This window comes from Pelobates fuscus, chromosome 6, assembly GCF_036172605.1.
Source record: "Pelobates fuscus isolate aPelFus1 chromosome 6, aPelFus1.pri, whole genome shotgun sequence".
NCBI lineage: Eukaryota > Metazoa > Chordata > Amphibia > Anura > Pelobatidae > Pelobates > Pelobates fuscus.
The window spans coordinates 128009845-128037691 of record NC_086322.1 but is presented as its reverse complement, the minus strand read 5'-3'; the positions used below and the strand labels follow the sequence as shown (position 1 = coordinate 128037691).

At 36.5% G+C, this 27847-nt stretch overlaps 1 protein-coding gene across 2 annotated transcripts in view; it reads right to left on the bottom strand.

The window, feature by feature from the left end:
* PDGFC (platelet derived growth factor C) overlaps window positions 1-27847 on the bottom strand; it is a 289779-nt gene that overhangs the window by 74663 nt on the left and 187269 nt on the right. For both annotated transcript variants that reach the window (XM_063458241.1, XM_063458242.1), the window contains one exon: window positions 2200-2380. In XM_063458241.1, coding sequence (XP_063314311.1) covers window positions 2200-2380 — 181 coding nt within the window. The remainder of the gene's footprint in view (window positions 1-2199; window positions 2381-27847) is intronic.

Here is a 27847-nt window from a genome sequence, read left to right as displayed (position 1 = left end):
ATTCATTCCTAATGTGTTCTGTATTAATGGTTCTGTGTTTTGAAGCATTTTCTATGTTTTCTTCTATATGTCTGTCAGTGTGCTAGCTACGAGGAAACTGGAACAAGTCAGTTTCCATGGGTTGCAGAGGTTAGAAAAGACAACCTCTACACATATAGAAGTTATTTCCATGCAAAGAATAGACTGGGCACATCAATTATATTAACAATATGTACAAAGGATCAGCGCTAATATACTAGACCTTATAGCTCTGAAAAACGTAAGTAGGACCATATAGACCTCTTACAAGATAGTACTTAGTACTTAGTACCTGTTGGGATATACTGCACGTTATTTGCTGTCTTTATTTTTTCATACGGATCTCACGAATATCCCATACCCATACCTTACTGAGGAATACTTCCCCTCACAAGCTTGTGATTGACTTCTTATACAAGGTTTTATTTGGACTTGCTTCTTTATGGATCAGAACATGCCAAGCCTAAATATCAGCCTAGTATTTAGGAGGTGATATAGAACAATATAATACTAAAGACTTCACCAAAAAACTATTACATTTACCATTACATTTGAAAAGTCCAACAGGATAAAGACACCTTTTCAACTTATTGACTGACATAAAGGAAACACAGAATATACAGAATATATTTAAAAATACACTCCTTAACATATACATTAAAACAAAACAAAAAAACTTAATAGTATAGTATAAAAGAAGAAGAAATCATATAAAATATGTAAAGGTTTACTCCAAGCATCATAACCAATACAGCCGTTGTTGTGCTTATGATGTGAGGAGTGCACTGGCCCAGTTTCCTGGTAATGGGGAGAAGCCCTTTGCAAATGTTTGCCCTCTTACCTGGTCCTGCCAGTTGCCTGACCTCCTTTAAGGCTGGTTGTGATGTGCATCAGGATTCTGCAAAGCTGAACCTTAGATATATAAATGCCAGCCATTTATAGGAATTTGCACAGAACTGGCATTGGTAGAATTCTAGGCCAGCTGATGACACCCCTGTGATGCTGCCAAAGGCAGAGTTACACCTCTAGACAGTCTTTCATAGGAAAATGCTGTAAATACAGACTCCAAGCACCATTACTACTTAAACTCACTGAAGTGGCAAGATGTTTGGAATAATCCTTTAATATAAATCATTCGGCAACCTCATATATAAAATGTGTAGATTGCAACAGGAGTTCTGAAAAATTGTACTGTTTTCCTGTGTTGTTATCTGCTCCCTGTATATGTTTACTCAGAATTACTGAAAAATAAGTATATTTTTTATTCTAAAATAAAATACTATGCTAATGTAGTGATGCTTTTCATATTGTGTTTATTCATCTTGTGCTGTGTGTGTAAGTAAATAGTGTTTTGTCTGCATTTGTGCCATTTCTCACAGATGGCACAGTAGACAGGCATAATGTCCTGCGAGAATTGTGATTTTAGAATTGTGTTTTTACCACTCTTGGAAATGTATTTAATATGTAAAAAGAGTAATTTAAATATGTTGGGCTACATCTTTGACAAAGAAATAGATATTATAAATTACACTAGATATGTCGTCCAAATTTCTGAAATGCAGAGTTAACAAGTTGAGATTCTTGAGATTGAGATTCAAGTTGAGATTCTTCATAGAGTACTCGAGATAACAAGAACTAGGTCAGTAGACTTTTTTTTTATTGTGTACAAATATATTACATACATTAAATAAATTAACCTTCATATATTATGTATGCAACATTTCTAAAGGTTAATAAAAACATCTCTATCATCCAGTGTAAAAGTTATATAATGCCTCTTACCCATTCACTCGTTATAATACTGTAAATATGGACGCTCTTGCCATTGCTATTTTGAAACACCATTGCCCCTCTCCCAAACATAAAAGGCAGAGATAAAACTACTCACACAAATGCAATTTTATCACAAATAGGAGAAAACATACATTATGTATGCAAGAATTTTCACATGACTGACCACATAGCTAAGTCATTGGCACATCCAAAATCAGGAAAGCAAAACACCTGGGTATATATTTTGTTTTCACGTAAGGAATGTATTGCTTGCCTGGAAAGGCTGTTTATCTTTCATTAACTTTTTTTCTTTTGGTGTGTTCACTGCTTATGACCTCGACTATCAGATTACAGAAAGCACAGCCATGACTAATAATCACTATATGGAAGCTAAAAACACTTGCTTACCGGGGTGAGAAGAGTATAATGGATGCAAAATCCTGGCTCAGAAGGGAAATATTCATCAGATACAAATCGTACCCTGATCTGATTTCCTTTTGATATTTGCTTGCTTGGCACTGTGTTGGAACCACACCAGCGTCCGAGTATTGTGCCATCACTGGGGTCTTCTATCTCCACAAAATCATACCTAGGAAAAATACAAGTAAAAATAATTTACTGAAAAACATAAAAGCATATATTATAGTACATTCACAAATTTGAAGAGGTCAAGAAATTACATAGACAATGATCTGTATTGAATGCTGCATTGTTGATTTGCAAGAAAGGAAATACAAATGAAAATGAGTAAAACAACAAGAATATCATTAAGGGGGTGTGACTTGACCTCAGAAGATGATGATATTCTAATCCAGAAGCTTTAAAAACACAACTGCATGAATTCAACAATATTAAACTAAATATTTCCATGTAAAAACAAGACATGACTTTGAAATATGTGGGTACTAATACAGTGCATGAAGCTTATTCTGCAGCATCTCCCCCATTAGAACATGACAATAAATGATATGCCATTAATCTTCAGAAGCAGACATCTCCACAATGGTGCTTAACCTGGAAGCCTCATTGCAATGAACGTTTTCACAATCGGTCTCTGACATCCACCTTGTACATGGGACTTGTTGGGTAGACAGGACCAAACGCATACCTAGATATAACCTTCTACCTTCTATTTTCCACATATTTTAATGATCTCCACAAATCTGTTATTCACATAAGTGGGTGACACGAATACCCACTAACCTATCAGGCCCTTTGCAGATCAGTAACGTGATGCTCATCTATTCCTAGTTGGACGTACCTACCTCATTGGTTACATATATGAACTTCTACTATTGGCATTCAGGAACTATGTGTCTTTAAGTAGTCAACACCGCTAAAATACCCTTTGCTCCAGTAACTCCAGTAACAAAAATGATTCTCCATACTCACCAATTGCTTCCCGTCCACATCTATGAGTTTTGTAGCCTTTGGTTTTGGTCAAAGCTAACATCATCTTTTCTTTGTATGTTTTGCTTACAGTTTCTAACCAAAGAGGTTTAGGTTTCAGTCTGCATCTATCAGTCATAAACAACAGATGCAGGAAATGTTTCTTATGCTCAAAGGAAAAAATAGTAGCCAATGTCTATACATTTTTAAAAGTATACCTGCCCAACAGAGCTCGATATGCTGCATTACAAAAATGTTGACAATAACTGAAAAGTTCTCTGATGGGATCTTTCTCCTTGTTGGAGACTGTCATTTCTCTACAGACTCTCTACTAGTCTCCACTACATCCCCATCTACCCAAAACTACCTTTCTTTGAAGACAGGTAGTTCATTTACATAATGTAAGACTGATGTATAGACTTAGGAGCGTAGCCAACCCATCCGTAAAAGGTTATGCCTTCTATTCTAAACCTGATAACTTTTATTTGACGATAGACTTGTTTTTCCTTCACCTAACCTCCTCAATAGATAATTTACGGGACAAATACTCTTATCTGAATATGCCATTTAAATCTCGAAGTATGGGTTCCATCACTTACCACCAAAATCTGCCAATAAACAATCAACTAATCGCTTATTAACAACCACCACCACAGAATAACTAAATAGAATAATAACATTTCAAGACCCTGTTGTGTATTACTTTTCTAACATGATCAATGATGTATCAGCCCCTCTGATCTAGGAAGCCCATACGAGAGTGTTACAAATGTTAATTGTCCAGACACACTCCCAAGTTAAGGAAAAATTCACTTAACTCTCCCTAAATTGACAGCTACACTTCAGCATCTAAGCATAAATCCATGCATTCAATTAAAACGATTACTGTTACAGAATATCATACCAACTTGAAAGAGCTTCTTTTCTGCAATGCCAAGAGAAATAATTATTGCTCCACATATGTAAACTATGTTCAAGACAATAAAAGTGATTATCTGTTGGCAAAAATATTACATGCAAAATGCCAGTCTGGATACATTGCCAGATCAAACTCAGTGATGGCACTGTCAAACATGTCACCTCTCATTTTCGCAAATATATTCCACACTGAATTAAAGCACACCAACTTCTCTACCAGACATGAACTATTTAGGCATAAATGCTATATATACAATGCTATTTTACATAAAATGTAGCTGCAGTTGTAGAAGACTCATTGATTATTGAAGAACAGACTGAAGCAGTCAAATCCACAGCCACAGGTAAACATTCGGGTCCATATCTAAAAGCCATATAAATACTAAAAAGACTTTCCTTTCAGAATTAGACCTCTACTTCTAAGCTACCAATTCCTTGTTTACCACACACACCACCATTCAGCATTAGGGGCATCTATCACCTTCTTGCCAACACTTGGGAAGTACCCTTGGATGCAGCAGTTATAGACTGATATTGTTTGTAAACACAGGCCTCAAGCTTTTTGCCAGTGTTGTACTCTCGTGCATGCACAAGAATACAACACTGATGTCTATGAAAGATCACACAGGACTTCATGAGTTTCCACAGACTAAGTCTTAGGATCTGCAAGTATCATCCTGATTCGCACAGATACCCCTAGTGCTACCTAGGGCAGAACTTGACAGAATTTGATGCAGAAGTTCGACTTTTTGTCAAGTATTGTCAGCCTTTGGCTTTGCCATAACACCATGTGCATTCTTTGTCTTATGGTATCTTGACACAGTGCTGGACCTTCAACACTGATTCTATCTTTATGAAATGCTTAACATTTATTGCAACGTGACAAAGCCTCTGTAATACACTTTCCAAAACTCGGACCCTCTCAATTACCATTGGATGCTCTAAGCAGCTGACTTAGGATAAGAGAATAAAGATATTTGACTCTTACAAAGTAGTAAGATCTTTAAATGCTTCCTGCTTGCCATTTCCACTGTCCAAGATATGATTAAGTAATGGAGGTTTAGAGGAACTGTTGAACTCAAGGCAAATGCATGAATCCAAAGATACATTTCCAATAGAGCTGCTTGTAGAATGGTCAATATAGCTATCTATATCACTGCAAAGGACCTGTAGAATATTTAAAAGTTGCACTGGAATATTTTTTTTTTTTTAATTCTTTATTTTGTTGTGCAGAAAATTCCATAAAAGTTTGCCATGCCCCAACAGCAATTGACAAAGAGACACGGTACATGGTTTACATGTAGTAAGGCATTGATAGAAACTTGTGCACATTTTGAAGAAGTATTGACAAGTTAAGGAACATGCGTAATAAACAAGGCTTAATAAAATGGTCTAGATCTATATTGTGGTGTTTGCTGTCAGAGTAGGTAAATCTATCTAGACTCTGGGGTGAATGCATAGTAAAATAGGCAGGATATATGATTAGCCTGGCATTAATAAAGATTGCACATTTTTATATAGGGGTCACAGGTGGGGAACAGTGTCCTAATAATAAATGTCAGTAGGTAGTTAAACAAGATTGTGTGGTGGTCAAGCTATACTAACTGACATAGTCATCACTAGTATTAAAGGCTTAAAACAGAAGGCATATATCATAGAACAGAGTTCAAGAGGCAGCATGTGGTTGTGGGGTAACCTCGGGCAGTCTCTGATGGGCACTCAACCCACTCCCGACCTCAGGATTTGCCGTGGCACAGCCAGCTGAACCTCCATGTCCCAGCGATTCCATCTAGCACTGATGAAGCAGGATGGCTGCTGAAGTATGATGCTAGGAGGTACGGGCAACTTGCGCGGGAGGTGATTCCGCTGGACGCCCTGCCGAGGTGTGGATCGGTGCGTCCGGCCCCTGGGCACAAACGTCGGTCTCTTGTTGCGGCCTTGAGAGAGGCACTGTGCTGGGATTCCCTGGTGGGTGGTAGCCGGTGGTAGCTGTGGGGTGTCGGTTTGTTTGTACCCGGTTGTTTTGCCATGGATTGTGGGCGTCTGGGCGGCGCATGTTCTCCTGCTGGTTTTGTCTCACGTGGCGTCCGCCATTTTAGGTAGGGTGCCCAGGCCGTGGATCAGACTGCAGATGTTGCTGGGCCCGGGCTGCCTTCCTGCCTGCGGGGTCACAGGGTGGGGACCGGGATTACCCCCGCCGGCCCAGAGGGGGGGGGGACAGGGCCAGGACCTCGCCGGTCCGGTCCTCCGGCCGGGCACTGTCAGGCAGGATAGCGGGGCAGCGGCCGTCCACCCCACTCACCGCCGAAGAATCTGGGGTGGCAGTTTCTCCCCCAGGGGACTGGAACTCGGAGAGTCAGCCTCTCCCTGGGTCCAGTGGTCCCAGCACACAGAGGGTCGGTGCTGTCGGTCTTCTATCCCAGGATAAACCATGTTTTTAGGGCTGAAATCATTGGAAGATGCAGGAGCTGAAGGTACTTGCGACCGTCCAGCTCGGCGGTCCGGACCCGCCCCCGGAATAGTTTTATACTAGTTCTTTGTGCAGATATCCATCCATTAAGCGTTGGGGTGTGTGGCTACTGGTGGCCCAGGAAATATTCTAAATTGAAGCTCAAAGGGATTGTTTTCAACAAGACAATAAATCAAAACATACATCAAATTTAAGCTACGAACTTGAAATAAAAGATTAAGATTTGAAATGGCCTTGAATATTATTGAAATAACTGCAATGATCTTAAACTTTTTATGAAAGATAATCTTTAAATAGTCCTGAACTTCTGTAAGGAAGAGAGGGGAAAATTGTAATTACACAAATCAAAATTGAGCAACTTTGTACGAGTCAAATTTGAGCATCTTCAAATGTTATCTGCTTAACTATAAATATTATGAACAGTCTCTGTAAATGCTCAGTTTAAGCATCATCTGGGAATGTTAATCTGGAGTAAAGACAAATGCGTGTGGGTGTTTTGTAATTACATTAACAATTCCATGGTTGTATACCTTTAGTTTTCGTATGGAAAATGATATAATTATTCCTAATTTGCTTGCTTTGCAAAGCAAAGATAAGAAGATATTTTTTAATACAAATATTTTAAACCCCAATACCAAAAGAATTTCAGTTTAGTAGTTGTCTGAATTAATGTGATTATGTTAGCACCATTAAAATGTTTTCCATTATAAACAGCATTCTATTTTTGTGTTGTCATACAAGGAAAAGTATTTATGACGTCAAGTGGTTGTTTAATTGTTTAATTGTTCACTCCAGATATTGCACGCACATGAAATGTTTGTGACATTACATACATTTTGGTAAATTTATCTTCTTTTTAAAACCTAAGCTTGCACAATTAAACATCTTGGAAAAGGCAGAACAAACAATACAGAAAGGGATTCCCAGAATCTTTCAAGAACCAGGAGTATGTCAAGTGGCTGCTGTTTCCTCCCCACCCTATGCACAGCAGATGGAGAAACAACAGTGATTACCAGGATTCTGTTGTCACAAGAGAAAGTCTAAGCAGTACCTTTCTACCACCACATTGTGTTTGATGATAGAGTGACTTTAAGACCACTGTGTAACCTCACACTAAACAAGACTGATTAAAGTCCCTACCTCTACACTTATCATGTGAACATGGGTGCTACCAAGTTGGGGTGGGAGATAAAAAAAAACATTCACCCCATCCTTTGAGACTTTCAAATAGAGATGCAAAACATAACACAGCCACATATAACAAAACATAGTAACAATTGCCTAGTGTGATCTAGGCACAAGTACCTGTGGCACAGTTAAAGTATCCTAATGTGTAATTGTCTCAATTTGTTTTAAAATTGGTATTTATTTATTTGGTGGTTGACAAAGAAGGGAGGAAACAGTGGTTCTCCCACTTTCTTTTTAACAACCATACAAGATGGCCCACTAGTAGAGAAAGAGTATCACAAAGGAAATCCCACAGGGTCCTAGGCAGGTGGGCACATTTGGGCCCACTTCCTTTTTTACATAGGGATACTTAATTAGGCCAAGCAAATGCATGGTTATAGAGCCCATTCTAATGCCTGGCCCCCAGGCATATGTACAAGGTCACCTTATGGTTAATTCTGCCATGCCAGCTGTTTACATTATTAAAATTCCCATCCCACAACACAGGAGATAGAGAAGAAAAGTTATTGTTGTGCAGCAGTGACTGCCAACCAACTGCAAAATGAACCCCTTATCCACTGAAATGGTTTATGGCGAGGAGCCCACAAACAGAAGGTCCTCCTATAAAAATACTCCCCTAGAGGTGGGGATTGAGAACATGAGCAGATGATAGAACCCCAAATTAATTACATTTAAAACAAGCCCACCACACAAGTGGGTATTTACACTCATAATAGTGTCCAATATGTAAGGGGGAAAGGGACAATATTTCTGGTCTCTCTTTGTTAATAAGGTGTCCAAGAATCCCCCAGTTATAATTTATTGTTCTGCTTTTGTAACTTGGAATTTAAACATTCTACAGGTACATGGGTTGGTACAAATCAGTTGTAAAAACATTTCACATGTCCTAAGTTTTCTGCTTTGCAGTTTATTCCCAACTTTTTCTTTGTTAAGTATTTTTTTTTCCATTGTGAGGAACTTGAGAAAATGGCAATTGATATTTTAAAAAATTTTGTGTTAAAAAATACAGTATGAACTATTATATGTGAAAAAGAAGTAAAATAGCCACACAACTAAAATGGTATCTTGTCAATTGTGTTATTATGTTTGACATGTACTAAAGTGACATGAAATAATATAATAATTGACTGGAAATTAAAATAAATAAATCAATAATAATTATATGTTAAACTTTACAGTTTACATTACCTTCTGTTAAGAAATACACAAAACAATTGTATTATATTACACAGCATACAAGTGTTTAAATCAGAGAGAAAGGAATTACCAAACCAATCAAACATAGCTTTCTCACGGCAACATGATACAGAGCATATAGCACTAAGTGGTTTATAATTATTACTCTCCTTTTCAAGCCTTTCCCAAGGGAACTGTAAAGGATTTATGTCCTTTCATGCCCAACAACCAAGTTTTGTTTGTCGACAAAGTTTCAGTTCTCATTTCAGAATTTATGAATTACTTGTTTATTTAAAAAAAAAAAAACACAGCTGTAACTAGAAAATAATAAAAATTAAATGGTGCATTCATTAAAGCGGCAGCTCATGATTAATTCTTCACCAGTTTTTCAATATACTCTGTAGATAACACATGAGTGATTAATGTATATGTAAATTTAAAAATAAATAAATAAATATATATATATATATATATATATATATATATATATATATATATATATATATATATATATATATTTATTTATTTATATATATATGCATCCAAAGAGGTAGCAGCACTCACAGAGTAAAAAAGTCCAATCTTTATTTTAATTGTTAAAATCACGATCAACGTTTCAGTCCTATGTCCAGGACTTTCATCAGGATCAATACATGATGTAACTAGAAAAAAATAAAAATGAAATACATGATGTATTGATTCTGATGAAAGTTCTGGACATAGGACTGAAACGTTGATCGTGGTTTTAACAATTTAAAATAAAGATTGGACTTTTAACTCCATGAGTGCTGCTACCTCTTTGGATACGTGGATACCAGAGCCCTGGCTATTTAGCACCCAGCAATTAAGGGAAATTTAAGCGTGAGTGCAAAAGACTTTCTATTTTTGTATATATATATATATATATATATATATATATATAAAATTAGATAAAACACTAAAACACTGGAGAAACTTACTCATTCACAGTGCAGATTTAAAACAATCAATTTTGCATGAATGTAAGTTAACTGTTGTTCTATTACACATGCTCATGCATATCCTATTTATTTATTTATTTTGATAAGCAGCAGACATTTGTAACAGTGCCACTTGAGTGGCATCAGGAATTCAGAGGAGGAGGGCATGGGAGAAATAAAACGGTTACTGATACTGGTTTACTTGTATGCAAACCAGTCCTCAAATATTTAGTGCATTTGTGCTGCATTATAAAATAGTTAATCAAACTTTTCAGGAACTACACTAAGCCATAAAAAATGCACCAACATGTAAACAGTTATAATATCTGTATGTGCTGTCCTTTTCCAATAAAATACATTGTGAATGAGGATTTTTCACCCCCTGCTACTTTGCTTAATGCACTGTAGAAGTAAATGTTAAATTAGACATGATTGGTAAGTGCTTTTCAGCATAATTTGACAAAATTTAGAAAAATGTCTGGAAGCAGGGTGAGAATATCATGTTCCTCACATTCAGAATAATCATTCAGAATAATCTCCAGGGTAGACACTACAAAACTGCAGACCTCCTTTAGTTATTTTAGTTAGTTATGACAAAATAGGTCAGAAGGGCCCATTCACATATCAACAGCAAGCTTACTAAACAGCAAAATGGATATTGCTCAAAGCAGTATTCTTCATCTGCACAGAATATAAATAAAAAATAAATAAATATATACAGGCTAGTTTGAGCTAATGGCCCAGTAGAATGAAGTGGAGTTTGCCAAAAAGGTATGATGCATTCATATGCGATTGTCCATTAACTGAGGAACCTCTTACAATATTACGCTTTCTTAGAAAAGTGTTAGCAGTCACTAGGAGAAATATGTAAGTTTAATCTATTGGTGACAGTTAGATTTGGGGATTTGCAACCAGTCACATGGCAGAATCTCAGAGGACTGACTTGAGCATGCTCATTTTGATCTGTGATACAGAGTACCATTCATGGTACCAGAAAAAAAATAGAATGGAATGAAGAACAGGTTTTTCTAGGGGGGGTGTGGAGGGATGCAAAAAAAAACAGCTTAGTATCCCATAGAGGGTCTGCCTAATCATGTGGGCTGGATCTCCTGTGCAATCAAGAGATAGCTTGGTAGGAGTCTGGCACTTGGCTGGCATTTTGTCATGCACCATATTTTTTGTCAATTCTTTAGATTAGAGGGAAAAAATATTTCGGGGACTATGGGGTCAGTAAAAAAAACAAACATTTTGCCTAGCGATGTGTCATCAGAATTGCAAGAATAGGGCTGCAAGATATTTTCTATCTTGCTGGTAAAACCTTTGATTGCCAATATGCAGTGTCAGCAAACTGCAGGGGGGCGCACCATTCATATTTATAAAACTATATTTTGTGCAGCCTTCACTGAAGCAAAACATAGCCTGTGCAAAATGGGAAATTCACTATGAATGCTTTTCAATCATGTATAACTATTTACAAGATCATCATATTACTTTATTGACTTTTTTTCAGTAGTGGTTGGCAAAGCTTAGGCTCACAAAATACATACTTAAAAATAATTAAAATCTTTTAAAGAAAGAGAGCAATGCAATTAAAAGTAAAAGTTATAAAAGAAAAGCAATCAACATGAAGAGTTCTTTAGTTTTCCTATTTTTTTGGCATCTTTCTTAATAACATATTTGTGTTACTGTGTCTGTGCATCAAGTAATAGAGAGAAAATGGGCAAAAATGGGCAGATGTAACGGCCGTAAGATTCCATCCACCATCATCAGTTTGTGTTTTATTAAATACATTTTAAACTCTTAATTACTATACTATATGATCATGGAGACCAGTTTTATATATATTTTATATGGTTCTTTAAGGAACTGCTGAAACACATAAGAGAAATGCATTTATGTCTGATATTAAGTTTAATTAAATGTACAGGAAGCACTAAATAATATTTTACATAAATTCAATTTAATTAATTGAATTTATAGAAGTGATAGTAGATAGAAGTGAAGTGATAATTGTGATTGGCTCATGCAAAGATTGCAATCACCAGAAAGAAAATATAATAAGATACCACAACAGAGTGAAGGTATTATGACTGAATGTATAGACCACTGGATCATTCATCAGAATTTATGCTGCAAATATTTTGAAACTATTAAAACCCCAAACACTCTGAGTGACTGCTATTCCTTCTACCATACCACTAGAAAAACAACAATTGAGCAAGATAAGCAAAGAAACGTAGTGGAGCTCCCTCCTAGAAGTTCATTGTGAACCTAGAATTCAACGCGGAACCACAGCAACCTGGGTTTAAATGACCTCCACTTCCTTTCTTTCATCCTCTACTGGAGGTTTAGGGACTGGCTCACAAAGTGGGTCAGATACTAAGTAGAATTCTTACCAGTTTTTCTTGTATGATTGTCTAAAATGGTATGTAAAAAAAGATTCAGACTTGAAATTTTTTTTTTTAAATATGTTCCCATGCAATTCATTCTGTAAAGCTTATCAGCTTAGTCTGAAGCTGGGTTAGTCAGGACAAATGCACCAGTTGAACTTTAATGCTTACCAGAAATGCAGGGGAAAAAGCCAGTTTGAAGATTGTAGTGAGTGCAATACTTTGACAACTTAACCAAAAATTGTGAATCAGACAGGTACATGGATTGGTGACATGGAACCTATGAACTAAGGTACATGGCAGCTCCTGGTAGGATGAAACAAAGAATGTCCCAAACCTCAACTGATAGGTCTCAAAATATATTAATAGAAAACTTTGTGGAAGAAAATTTTCCAGTTGAAAAGTCTAAAATATTTTAATGAATTAATTAATAGAAAAATATTAATACAAGTATTAATAGATATATTTGTGGCTTAATTCCTTCTTTGTTAAAATAAAATTTCCTTCTTTTGTGGAATAAACCGAAGCAAAAACCTTTTCACAAGCAGAAATTTGGAGGGTTCTGGTAAAGTCAGAATTGAATTCAACATAAAGAGAATGAATGAATCAATCAATCAATCAGACATGGCAAGTTTAAGTAATCAGTAGGTTAACCAGATAATAAGGAAGCCAAAAGAATATGGCTCATTTAGATTTGGAAACTTAAAGCAAAAAATTAATTTCACCCTGGATCATCAAGTTTAACTATTGAAGACCTGCTTTACAAAAAAAAACCTCTCAAGATTATCTCTCAGGGGCAGGAGTATTCAGCCTTCAGCACTACATATGCTGTGTATTACACCTCTCCTGATGCTTTGCCAACATTATGGTTGTGAGCAGGGACGTGTCTTCCGCGAGGCAAACAAGGCCTCCACTTTGGGCGGCACTTTGCAGGGGGCGGGGAGGTGTCCTGGGGGGGGGCTCAAGAGCCGGCTGGCCACTTTTGAGCCCCTGGGCGGCGGGCAGCAGGGGAGCGAGGGAGAATACTTACCTGAGCACTTCCTGCTCAGCTCCCTCCACACTGCTTAATGAAGCCGGGAGCTGGAATATGATGTCAGACCGGCTCCTGGCATCACTAGCCAGCCTGTGCGCCCCCTGCCTGCCAGACCAGCAACCACACTGGACAGGTAAGGAATCCACTCCAGCTCTCCCATGGAGGCTGGGTGGATTTAAAATAAAATAGAAATAATTATAAGTGAGTGTTGGGAGAAATTTGTATGTGTCTGTAAGTGTGTATGTGTATGTGTCTGTAAGTGTGTGTGTCTAAGTGAATGTGTGTGTTTGTAAGTGTGTGTATGTGTATGTGTCTGTAAGTGTGTGTGTCTAAGTGAATGTGTGTGTCTGTAAGTGTGTATGTGTGTGTCTGTAAGTGAATGTGTGTGTCTGTAAGTGAATGTGTGTGTGTCTGTAAGTGTGTATGTGAGTGTGTGTCTCTGTAAGTGTGTGTATCTATGTGAGTGAGTGAATGTGTGTGTGAGTGAATGTGTGTGGGTCAGTGAGTGTGTATGTATCAGTCGTTGAGTGCATGCATCTGTCTGTGAGTGTGCGTCTGTCAGTGAGTGTGCGTCTGTCAGTATGTGTGCACCTGTCAGTGTGTGTCCAAGTAATAGTGTGTGTGTGTATGTCATTGTTTGTCAGTGTATATGAAAGTGTGTGTCTGTCAATGAGTGTATGCGTTTGTCAGTGAGTGTGCATCTGTCAGTGAGTGAGCTTCTGTCAGTGAGTGAGCGTCTGTGAAAGTGCAGCCTTGACAGGAAGGGGTGGGGAAAATTTACCCTAGGGCAGCCCAAATCCTAAATACACCACTGACTGTGAGGCAATTATGGGAGATGTAGTCCACAACATCTGGAGTGCCAGAAGATTGCCAGTTTCTCCTTTAGGCAGATGATACCATATATGATTCCATACATCAACAGTTCTTAGAGCTGTAGGCAAAATCTCCGCTTGTCATGTCTCAGTGTGGCGCAGTGTGCAAAGGGTTGAAGAAAACGGTGTCACTCAAACTTAAAGTCTTTACTTTTTCCAGTTCAATATGCTTAATTTTCATGTTTATTTAAAAAGAAAATGCAAGCTGACAATATTAAGCACGACTTGGAAACCAAAAAAATCACTTATTTCAAATAAGTAGGTTATCAAAGGCAAGTCCAAACTGGTAAGGGTTAAAAAGATAAATTCAAGCTGGTAATGGTTAATTAAGGCAAGTACAGGCACGTAAGAGTTAAGTAAGGCAAATCCAAGCTGGCAAGGGTTAACATAGGCAAAGTTCAGGTTTGTAAGGATTAATGGAGGCAAATCCATTGTAAGAGTTAACAAAGTTACATCCAGGCTTGGGATCCTTAGGTAGTCCACACAACAACTGAGCATTGGACATAGGGGATTCTGTGCTTAAATAGAGGAGACCCCTCTATACTGCAGGTAGGCATCCATACTTCCTCTGTGGTTGAGACACTATATCCGTCTGAGCATTCAACTGGTTGTTCCCTACACTGCCCCTAAGCAAGCCACCATGGATCCCCCAATGTTTCAACAGTGTGGGGAATATAGCATGCACAGGGTAATAAGTGTCTCCTGGAGGAGAGCCTAGTTGGAGGGCAGCCAGTGCTTGCCTTCCTTTCCCTACAAGCCACAACCCATGTGGAGTAGCTGCAGGGGCTGGCGGACTAGGAGAGCAGAAGAGCTAGCCGGTGGTAATGGAAGCCGGGTGCATGAGTACGGCGAGATCAAGCCTTTCGGCGAGCCGTGACACAGTGCTGATTACTTGATCAACAAATAAACAGATGACCAGGGTCTTGTTTGTATATCTGTTTAGAGATACATTTTTCACAATAAAAATAAAGTCACTTGTCTACACTTTTTTTTCATAAGTAAACTCTTTCCCTTTAATAAGTCTACTGTTTCCAGGTCCAATATGCTGATGTTCAATTTTACAAAAATGAAATGCAATCTGATAATATTAAGCATGACAAAACCACTTACTTCAAACAAGACAGTATAAATGGAAATGCCTGTGTCCTCTGTATTCTGGGGAGAAAGAAGAGCCAAAAGCCAAACAATAGCCTCTGGAGGCCAATTACTAAATGAAACATGGCCACAATGCATTTTTAATTTCTTGGACTTTGAATTTTTGTTAGCCTGAAGGCTTGGTTGCTGGTTTTAGATTTGGAAACGTACGTTAAATATATATAAAAAAAAAACAAAAAAAAACAAAGAACACTATTTTTGGGAAAAGGCATGTGTTTTTAAACAAAATAATTGGTATATCAGTATATAATTGAACAAGTTAATGGTATTTGATTGTTATATATGTTTACTTTGCACTCATAGGTACACTTCATAATTTCAAATTTTATGTTATACTATTAACATACTATATACTGTGTGTTGTGACTTCTTAAGAATAAGGAGAAGTTAACATTGGGATACATCATATCATACATATTATTTTACTTAAAGTGAAAAAATAGGGAACATTTAAAAAAAAAAAAAAAAAACAAGCACTGCAACTCTGCTATATTTATAATTCAATTATTTTGACCTAAATGTATAAGTTGTTTATCAACTAATGAAGACTGACCACGAGTCATGGTTTAGTTAATAAACCCAATTTGCCTTTTGGGTCTGTGTAGAGTCTCAATATTTGCCTGTTTCTTAATAAGTAAACACTCTGGGGTACGTTACTGGAATGTTGCAGGATTTTGGAGGCATGGTTTCTGAGCTAGTAAAAATAAAATACTTAAAATTCACATATTTTCTTTTCTTGTATGGCTCTGGCATTTGAGGATTTTTTAAGATGCCCTTTTCATTGGGCAGGTGATGGTGTATATGTATCATTTGATCATGCTGGGTTTAGGTAAATAGAAAAACCTTTTATTTCTGTCAAGTTTATAGAAGTCACATACAAAACACACTTATACACACGAACACACTTTATACACAGGAATGATCTTTACTCCGCCCACAACCTCGACTGACACTGAAGCCCTCCTTCATCATTGTGATTGACAGACACCCATTTTGGAAGGGGCATTTGCGATTGCAACACAGCCGAAACCAGATGCGTCGCCATCTTGTGTGTGGCAGCGCACTTCCGGTCCACTGCAGAGGATTCAAGCAGCTATTATTATGTCTGTTTGATGTTTTTATTGTACTTTTATTGTATTAATGGTGTTGCTTACCCAGGAAGAGTATTTATGGCCATTTTTTATTACTATACGTTTTGTATTCGTTTGAAGGATGTTCGCCCATCTTAGATGAGGCATTTTACACTGTGGTATGGACGAAACCGGATGCGTCGCCATCTTGAGTGAGGCGATGTATTTCTGGTTCAGACCATATTAGGTTTAATTAGTAAGTAACGCACCTGTATGCATTTATGTTGTGTTTTTAAGGTATATAAACAGCCAGGAGGTCATTTTTACCTTAGACTGCACCTGAGGAAGACTTGTATAGAGGTCGAAACGCGTTATGCTGCTGTTTCAGCTTACGTTTATCTGTACATGGAATAAAGTGATTTTAACATTGCTCATCTGATTCCTGTCACTTCTGGATACCTTCTTGTTCCATCAAATTTTTTTACTACAATCCCAATGGTGGATAAAGTGCCTATCCAGTTCAGAGCCATTTTTTAAGGGCTCTTGAAATTGTGAGTGTGCCAATTGTAACCATCTTCCGTTATTTATATATATATACAGATTGCACTATGGTTTTTCCGTTTTATATTTATTTTATTTAGGGTCCTCTTATCTGAATATATGTTACAAGACCCTTCTCATTAATTTTAAAAAGTTAAATAATTTGTAATCATTGTGTGCGCTTTAACACTTTTTGGTTGGGTTTTATACAATTTTTTTTAAGTGTATAAGGTGACATTACACTTTAAGTTGTTTCAGGCTGCACTGGATTATTATTAAACGAGCGCCACATATCCCTTTAAGAGTTTTGTATTAAGCAAGTTATTGTGGTTGTTTCACTTCTCAAAATGCTTTGATCATCTTTGCTCCTTCCAAACAATAACGCTCTGGAGGACAGATGAAAAACAATCTTATGTGCTCTTACAAAGCTATCTCCTGTCTTAAACTTGAGAAAGGGAGGTTCTTCCTAAAGCTTTTCATTCCAAAATGTTGTTAGTCCAATAAAAAAGGTATTACAAGATACAAATGTAATCTGTTATTTTACATCCTGCCTGAAACGAAAGGTTTGATGACTTACCTCTTCCTCATACAAATCACACAAAACAAGCATGTATAAAATACAGTATAATTGTCTCACTTGGGATTTGCAGACAGAAGGAAGCTGCACTAGCAATACAGACATGACAATTCAAAGGGAAAACATAAAAGCTCATAGTTTAAAAAAAAAAAATGTTTTCTTTTACAGATTCTCTTAGTTTATGAGGATAAATGATAGTGTAAGAGTCTTTATCTTGTAGTAGGATGTTAGGCCATAGTTGTATTAAACATTTCAAAGTAATCTTTTCTATTTATGCCACTGGACACTTAAGGCCTTCTAATTTATTGAAAGGTGTTTACTGTGTATCTAAAAGGCATGAGAAAGATGCCAAGACACAAGACTTTAGGAGATGGCCGAGCAGCAGGTGAAGAAACACAAATATCTGTCTAGAAGCAGGGCAGATGGTATGTCTGCTATTTCAGCTGATTAAACAATGATGGGTTCCTTTCTGTTTGACGGCAAGCTGCCTGCACTATACTTGCAAACATTCAGTGCCCAGAACATTGCATGATTAGTCAATGCCAAAGAATGAAATGATAGCATAACATTTTAACGTTTCATTGCCAGACATATTTTGATATTTTGTTTCAAATTCCTCAATTCTTTTTTTTTTTTTATGGCAACTAAGATTTTGTAATTGCAACTTCCAATTCTGATTTTAAGTTATAAAGACATCTAGACTCCTCATTGTATTTTGACGTCCCAGGAAGTAAAAGTATAGATTTCAAGAGATTAGACACACAAAGTGCTCAAAGTGGCATAATCGAAGAAAAACACACACTATCTGTCAGTGGGTTTCTTGGAAACCCAATACATATATAATATACATTCTTTAGTTCTAGAGAGGGCTGAAATGTAATGCTTTGTATTATGTTACAGGTGCTTGTGAAGTTTTTAACTTAAGCCATACTTTGTGTGGCCTTTCTACCTATAAAAAGTTATTTTAAATGTTATTACACTTAGTAATGGAACCATATTAGGAGAGGTGAATTTTTGGTCCTCAAGGCTAGACATTTACAAGACACGGCAGAGAAACAACAGAACTTGCCAAATTTATTAATGATGGGAAGATACTTTAGAATGCCTGGAAGAAATAAAAACAACAAACAATTCTAATTCAAAGATAAAATATATGGGTTATTATACTATTACACATGTCTGAGAACTTTTTAAAGTTTAATTGAAAAATTGGATTTCATTTATTTATTTTGAAAAATGATTCATAACTCCAGATTCATACTTACTCCAGGCTATAAGAAAAAAATAGATTTCTCTTTTTTTCCAGTACATTTTGTACAGTACTTCCCTTATTTGAGAGAAATAATCTTATTTCGTTATTTTGAGCCTTTTAAAAAAAAACGTGCAGTTGCTAATTTATTATTTGCATTTCTATAAGCAGTACCGTGCATTTTATTTGGCTTGGCATGGGAAACTAAATAATCAAAGAATGTGCCAAATATGAAGGAATATGTACCTATATTGTAGATAACAGCTATTGAGTAAAAATTAAGGACCCCCCCCCTCCGCAGCCCCCCCCCCAAAAAAAAAAAACACAAACTAGTAAAGAAATCCTTCCCAGTAAGGTGTCTCCATGGATCAAGAAAATGTTATCCCACATATAAAGCATTATATACTTGAATATTGTTAATAATGTTTTTGCAATAATTTATCCAGTTTCAGTTTAAAAAAATCTGAACATGTTCTTGAGGCAGGGAATTTCACATCCATATTATTCTTACTGTAAAGAACCCTATCCCTTGTCTTGGACTAAATCTGTTTTCCTCCAGCCTTAATGCGTGACCTTGTGTCCAATGTATACAGTCCTATTAATGAATATATTTCTAGACAATGGTTTGTATTGGCCCTGAATAAATTGGTATTATGTTATCATATCCCCTTAGAGGCACCGATTTTCTAAACTAAACAAGATTAAGATTGTTAGCCTTGTTTCATAACTAAATTTTCCATTCCCCTTATTAATGTCCACCTCTTTACTTTTTCTAGTGCCGTAATATTCTTTTTTAGTATGCCCAAAACTGCACAGCGTATTCAAGATTTGAAATTGACAATGTAAATGAATACATTCATATCAGTTTTATAGTTTGTTCTTTTTTTAGCACCTGGTGATAATTTAGATTTTTATTTTGTTGCCACAGTTGTGCTTTAACAATCAATCACAACTGCTCTCTGATCGGACCCATTGATTCTGCTATCAGGATGAAAGTGTTTTTGTTTTTTCTCAAATTATATCTGCTATGTTAGAATATTGGTTAGGTATAAAAATAAGAGGCAGTGACTAATTTGTAAATAGCAGTTTGTATGTGTCATTTATAAGTATACAGACTCATTCATATGTTTCATATAATAGCAAATTACAATGGGTGGAAAGTCCTCAATAGTACCAGCACAGCCAAGGAATATGAACAAATCCAGTGTTGAGTCAGTTGTTTTATAGACGTAAGAGTTGTAATCCCGTATAAATAACCCCAAGAACAGCAGCTTGCATACACCATAGCTATAATTTGAATTCTATTTTAAAACCCACTAATGCTAGATTATAACGTAAAAGCATCCAAATCAAATGTTTCAAGCATTTGAAATTATAACATTTTAACATGTAAGAATCTAGCACCGAATAAGCCTTTAACGAGCTTGCCATTATAACCATTTAACTATCTGCATTCAGGATTTGCACATACCGGGACCTTGTGTGAAAGGAACAACACTCTTGTATCAAGCATTTGTAGGCACTGTCAAATGTTTTTTTATTTGCTCGAGTTATTTTGCTCGTATGATTGTTGCTTCTTGTAGAATTAAAGAATTGCCTGAACATGATTCTCTGGATACTCTGGATTGCTTGTGAGTAACCTTTCACGTAAACGTACCTTTTCGAGGTGTTAACCTTGGTGTATTCATCTTGCAGCTATAATTCTGAGGACCCACCACTTAAAGCAATAATAAATGAAAGAAGCTGACCAGACTCTATGTAAGTAGGAATGTCAAAGTAAGGATAACTAGCACCGCATCAGTATGACATGCAAGCAGTGGTAAGAGTATCAAGCACAGATCTTTTGGTTAGTAAACAAAGGTCAACCAAAGGAAATAAGACTAAAATAACTCATCCGGAGGATATGGGAAATTCTTGGTTAGGCTCAGCAATATAAAAGAACATAGAACAGAGCCTGAACTTTAACATTTTGTGCAAATGAAACAAACGGGGGAAAAAAGACAAAACATATGTCTAAACACTTGTGCATTTCAATGCAAGTTGCCCATGGTTATCGAGACTAAAAGTCTTTCTTAATTTTCCATGGTTATCTTAATTTAATTATATCACCATGGATACAACTCACTCCACCATACACTATTTTTGCAATCTATGTATTTATTTATTCCAACTCTTTCTTGTCCACTAAGGACATCCTTCCTTTTTCACCCTTTTTTGATCATCGATCTCTGTTTTAGGCACAGTTTGTGAAATGCTTATCTGCAATGCAAATCTATGTGCTGCTTTCTATAATTCATTATACTCTTGATACATGGGTTTATGTGAATCACTAGATAAGAATGTTTAGGTGACATAAAGGTGTCATACAATATACATTTTACACATTTAGAGGTTCTATTTAAACATGTTTGATATTTTATTTATTAAATGATGTAAGCACATCAGTTGCTCCTTCCATAATAATAATAAAAAAATGCCAGGGCTATTGGAAAGCTCCTAAAAGATGGTTAAAGTTGCAATATTTTTGTGCATGTATTTTACTGCCTACATTTCTGAACATTTGAACATTTCTACATTTTTTAATTAATTATTTTTTTTCAGAATTGATTGAAAATGAATTAAAACAAAATAGGGGTAAAGTCCCAGGCTATACTGCCCCTTTAAGAAACATGTGGTGTCTGTGTTTCTGAGACGTTTTCAACACTACAAGTTGTTAAATAAGCTCAGGTTTATCATCCAACTGCACTGGTGAAGCAGTAGGAAAACTGATATGTTGATTGATTTGTCTGAGATAACTTGAGAGCATCCTGGAAACCTACACTTTTCAATGTACTTGAAAAATTTATGGTGAGAAAGTCTGATATATCTTATACTGAAGGGTTTAAAAGAAAGTGAGTTCTCTAACAGGGTTGGGAAAATCTCCTACCCAGTACAAACATTTTTGTGAGTTCTAATGACTGCACGCATGGATTGTACTATTTCCAGTTCTCGCTTGCTGATTTATTTTTATAGCAGTGCTAAACTTAGAGCTAGTTTTCATCATACTGGCTCTGAAACTATCAACTGGATTTTAAAATGAGTGCAGGATTTCTCAAAGAGGCCATTCTAGGAAGATGTTTTACGATTATTGATATATGATATTAAAGGAGCATGTACATTCATTTTCAAGTTAATAGAATCTTGTTTTTCATTTTTATGGCTGCAATTTCAAAATGCTATTTTCTTTACCTTTTAAGCCTGTTTAAATCTGAATTATTGAAAAACATAAAAGAATGAAAACAGTAGTGTGTATATCTTGTTGACAAAATAATCACATTTGCAAACAGGGTTGCATAAGCTAAATAAACTATAGAAAAAGCAATTTAATTCAATATACTTCTCCAGCAAGTTGTTAACATTGTACTTATTTTAATCATTTAAATCCACCCATAAGCCTTACTGTGTAACCTATCATAGTTACTATGTTCACACAAGCAGTTTAATATGTTTTATCTGGTACTGGGTGCACCGTCCACTGTTGGTATTTCCAATCACAGCAGAATTTCACCGAATATCAGGGTAGACAGACTGCGAGGGTTATTAACTAGAGTGGAAATTCAAAGTGCCCTTAAATTTGAATTCACTTTTAATTCACCCTGGAGTCTAGGCACCAAAATTGCTTCATCTTAATGATGTGATTTCTAAGAAGTAGAGCTTTTTACATTTTAAAATCCCTTTGTCTTTAGTGGTAGACATTGAAATTAATTCAGGCAGCCGTTGGGAGCTTTGAGCTAAAATTGTTTCTACATAGTGAGCATTTGATTGGACACAAGTCATCAATTTGGAGTGAGGGGGGATGAGGCTACAACGAGGAGTCTGGCTAAGGCTGGTATATTTTGTGAATACAGCTGAAATTTTAGCAAATAAGACCCTTAGTTAATGTCAACACATCTTTTACATGTAGGGTTATTTACTAAAGCTAGAAGTCAAAGGGAATTTCAGATTTAAGGCCAGAGAATCCAAAATAAAAAAAGCATAGCCGACTTATAGAATGTTGCCACTTTTGCTATTTTGACCTTAAATTTGAAATTCACTTTTAGTTCACTTTGAATTCTCACTTAGTAAGTAACCCTGATTGTGTAAATTTTTGTAAACATTTTACCAATGCCATCATCTCCTACTTATTAACAATATATATATTTTTTTGTTTATGAAAAAAGTTTTATTCAAATTCTTTCACAAATCACATAAAATACACCCGAAAATAAATAAATAAATACATAAATTAATCTTGGTATGTTGACATTAAATACACAGCTCTAAGAATCAATATCACACAATATCTCTCATTTATCATATTTAGAGTGGACATTGTTTAAAATGTTTTCCCAATTCCACAAGAGATCCCTGAATCTCTCCATGTCCTCTGCACTACCACATGCAAAAAATAAAAACGAATATAAGAAAATTGCAAACACCAAAGAGAAACACACAAACCTACTATACACTGTTCCGAGAGTCGAGAAGAGGAGGGCTATCCATGAGGGCAAACATTAATTATTTTTATTCCCAACATATTATGCCATTCAATAGCAATATGCTATGCACAGGGACAAAACTGTTCTCTATCTACATACATGTGAAGATAGGCATCAATAATATTACACCACAAGGAACCAGGGGCCACCGTCCAAGGGGTCCATCGGGTGGCCCATGCTGTCAGGGCCACCCAATGGATGTGGATTGTCAGGGGGCCCAGTCAGTGCTGGGCACTTTAACAGCGCGACCGGGCCCCCTGTGATGACATCACAAGCTGGGAGGAAGTGACCGCACGTCACTCCTCCCAGCTAACAGTGAGAGCCGTGCAGGAGGATGCAGAGGGAGTCAGAGTGGGAACTCTGACTCCCATCCACCTGAGCCACCACTGGACCCTAGGGAAAGTCACCCTCCTGCACCTTAAAGGTAGGAAACAGAAGGGTGACTTAAACATTTTGTGTGTGTGTGTGTTTGTATGTGTGTGTGTCCGTCTGTATGTATGTGTGTGCCTGTCTGTCTGTATGTATGTATGTATGTCTGTTTGTGTGTGTGTCTGCCTGTTTGTATGTATGTCTTTGTATATATGTGTGTGTGTGTGTGTGTGCGCCTGTCTGTGTATGTGTGTGTGTCTGTCTGTATGTGTGTGTGCTTGTCTGTTTGTATGTATGTATGTGCGTCTTGTGTGTGTGTCTGTCTGTATGTATGTGTGTCTGTCTGTATGTGTCTGCCTGTGTGCATGTGTGCCTGTCTTTTTCATGTATGTGTCTTGTGTGTGTGTGTCTGTCTGTCTGTGTGTGTGTCTGTATGTGAGCCTGTTTGTATGTGTGTGTGTCTGTATGTGTGCCTGTCTGTTTGTATGTGTCTGTGTGCCTGTATGTTTGCCTGTCTGTTTGTATGCATGTTTCTGTGTGCCTGTCTGTGTGTCGGTCTGTATGTATGTGTCTGTGTGTGTCTGTCTGAATGTATATATGTGTGCCTGTCTGTTTGTATGTATGTGTCTGTGTCCATTTGTCTATGTGTGCGTGTGTGTCTCTATGTTTGTGTGTGTGTGTCTGTCGGGGGGGAATAAGGAGGGGGGTCCCATGGATCATTTTCGCACTGGGGCCCCATGGGTTGTGTGTACGCCACTGTTTGGAGGGTTCCCTTTTCAATGTAGACTTATGGTTGCATTTACATTTGCACGTAAAAAACAGTATACAGAAGGAAAAGTTTACTCTTGCAGTATCAGAAAGTAGCATAAAAGTACAGCCCCAGTCTAATTCATATTCTGGTGTAAAGTCTTCAAGTAGTGATGACATTAGATATGCCAGACCAGACTTATGTCCGTCAGTAGGAAACTGAGAATCCACCATGGCTTCTTTACCAACAACACCACTCCATTTGTGTTTTCAGTTAATCCATTTAAAGTGTACAACTGCCGGTAAAACTAACAGCAGGACTGAGACAAGTCACTAAGTTCTTCCCATAGATGATAATTGTATATTTTTCAGTTTTTTTCTTTTTTTAATAGAATTTTTAAAATAGTTTTTGTAATTATATTTTTGTCATTTCATTATTGTGCCAATTCAAATATGAATGTGGTAGATATTTTATTTTTTCAAGATCTAAGTTAGTGGTACAATTCACATGACTACATGTATTTAAATATATATTAAGCATGAGAGTAGTGATGGGTTTCCTCTAACTGCACATTATTGTATTTCACATTAAATACTCACCTGGATATAAGGGAGGAAGTCACCTTTAAAATAAATATATTTGAATTATGGAACGCATTGAAGGAGATGGTGGAACGCAAGCCGGACATTATTATTATTTTTAAAATGTATTATTTACATAGAGCTAGCAAATTCCGTAGCGCTGTACAATGGGTGGAGTAACAGACATATAATTGTAATCAGACAAATGGACGCACAGGAACAGAGGGGTTGAGGGCTCTGCTCAATGAGCAGACATGCTAGAGGGAGTGGGGTATAGTGACACAAAGGGTATAAGGAGGGGTAAGAAAGGTTGCTAGAAAAGTAATCACTGAGAAGTAGGGGTAATGAAATAGGTTGCTAGAAAAGTAATCACTGAGAACTTAGTAGGTTATTTTTGACAGTTGCAGGAGAGGAGTCATTGGGGGAAGGGAGGATGAAAACCTGCTAACAGTTTAGTTGATATGCTCTCCTGAAGAAGTGTGTTTTCAAAGAATTTTTGAAGGAGTGGAGACTGGAGAAGGGAAGGGAGTTACACAGAAAAGGTGCAGCCTAGAGAAGTCTTGGAGGCGAGCATCCGATGTGGAAGTATGGACAGAGGATAGGTATAGGTCTTCGGCAGAGCGCAGGGGCCTCGACGGGACATATTTGTGTATTAGGGAGTATAGGTAGGTTAGAGCAGCATTATGTATGTAGGGACTTGTAAGTAAGCACCAGAATCTTAACATTGAATGCGAATATGGAGAACACGCGGCTGTTATGGAAAATCTTCAAACAGCTGTGGGAGGAAGAAACGGGGGAAGTCGATTGGCTAAGTGGACGAAACTCCCTCCAGAACACTGGTGGAAATCAGAAAAAGCCCTATTTAAGGGAGAGATGATAAGGGATGGGTAGGGTGACTTTAGGTATTGACTGTGATTTGTTATTGTATATTTTATGGAAATTTGTCCCTGAGGAAGTTTATTTTGAAATGAAACGTGTAGGACCAGAGATTAATAATTATTTTTAGTATTTTATTTTATTTTATTTTATATTGTTATATTAATAAACCAACTTATATCTACCTACCTGGTTCCTGATTTCAGTCCGAATAGCTGCACTGCCGTTTGAGGATTCTGACCTCCCTCCTAAGGGCTATTTCAAGGCGCTTAACCATTTGGAGTCTGTGAGTTCTATATTGAGTGGGGGCACTGTTGACATAATTGTACAGTGTTGCACTATATTTTGTTATTTTATATTTTAGGTATCCAGCTGTATCTCAAACATTTTGTACCATATCTTGTTTATATGAGGTCACCAACAAGGAAGTGATCTTGGGAAGCTAAGTAGCTTTTACCCTGAGTTACACTATTGGTGATTAAGGGGTTATTGTCATTATTTGTTTTTCGTTCCCTGTATTTAGAGTCTCGTGTATTGTATCTAGAGATTCTTTATATATATAAATCTGATAATATGGCTAGTGGTTCCAACCATTTAACAAAAATACAAAAAGCACGCACACAAAAATTTGAGGCATTATTCCAAGAATGGGAAAAAACACAGCTTTTACAAGGACTAGATGAATACTTAAGAGTAAAAGAGAAATTGTTGAATAATGAAACAAAAAAAGTGGTGGGAAATTTCTTTTCCTCCAAAATTACTTAAAAGAAGGTTTGATCCCAAGAGGATTGAGAATTGAAAAAATGCCAGCATATGGCTTAGAAAATTAAATATTCCTACAAAAATTGTTCGATTCAACTAATTAATTTGTTTGTTACATATTTTAAAGAAATGAAAGAAAAAATTGAGCAGGATTTAGAAAAATTGGAGTCTACTAATTCCTTTGATAAAGAAGATGAACATAAAGAAAAAGAGTAATTGATGTATAATAAGATAAAGAACATGGACGAGAAGATTGCAGAAACAAAAAGTAACAAGTATAAAAGAGACAAAGGGGATAAAATGTTAAATAATTTTTCAATACAAGACAAAATCACCAATAAAAGAACTGGACGATTATGTATATATATATATATATATATATATATATATATATATATATATATATATATATATACATAATCGTCCAGTTCTTTTATTGGTGATTTTGTCTTGTATTGAAAAATTATTTAAATACAAGACAAAATCACCAATAAAAGAACTGGACGATTATGTATATATATATATATATATATATATATATATATATATATATATATATATATATATATATATATACATAATCGTCCAGTTCTTTTATTGGTGATTTTGTCTTGTATTGAAAAATTATTTAACATTTTATCCCCTTTGTCTCTCCCCTTTTCATATATATATGAAAATAATTCAACAGAGAACCCCTTTAAGCAGAAATTAAGATAGGAGGATAAGAGAACCTTTTGATAAACACTCTCTCTATAAATCATCCAATACCAGATCCCTCCAGAAACCACAAATTAGAGATTACCAATCAATAAGGGAGAGAACCACCCAACAGAGAAGAGAAGTTAGTCCATCAGGGGGAGCTATAAGAAAAAAATCATATGTACACGTAGAGAATATTCCCAATCGAGAGTGAATTAGGAGAGAAGAAAATGGGATTTTTTTAGAGAAAGGGGGACTTCAAAAAGGGAAAGTGATTACCAACTACTTCCAACCAAGGAAGGAAGTATGGGAACATCAAAACAGATTCTCCATACCCCAATTAGAAACACCCATAAAAAGAATGAGGATAGAGGACAATGTAATAAACACCCAGAAAGAGGAGAGATTTTACAAACGATAGAAACAGATGAAGCCATCCTTAACCTATCGGGTAAAACCCTATCAGATATGGAAATTTCAATATTGGAGAAGGGCATGAAATGTGCCCCAGATAAGGG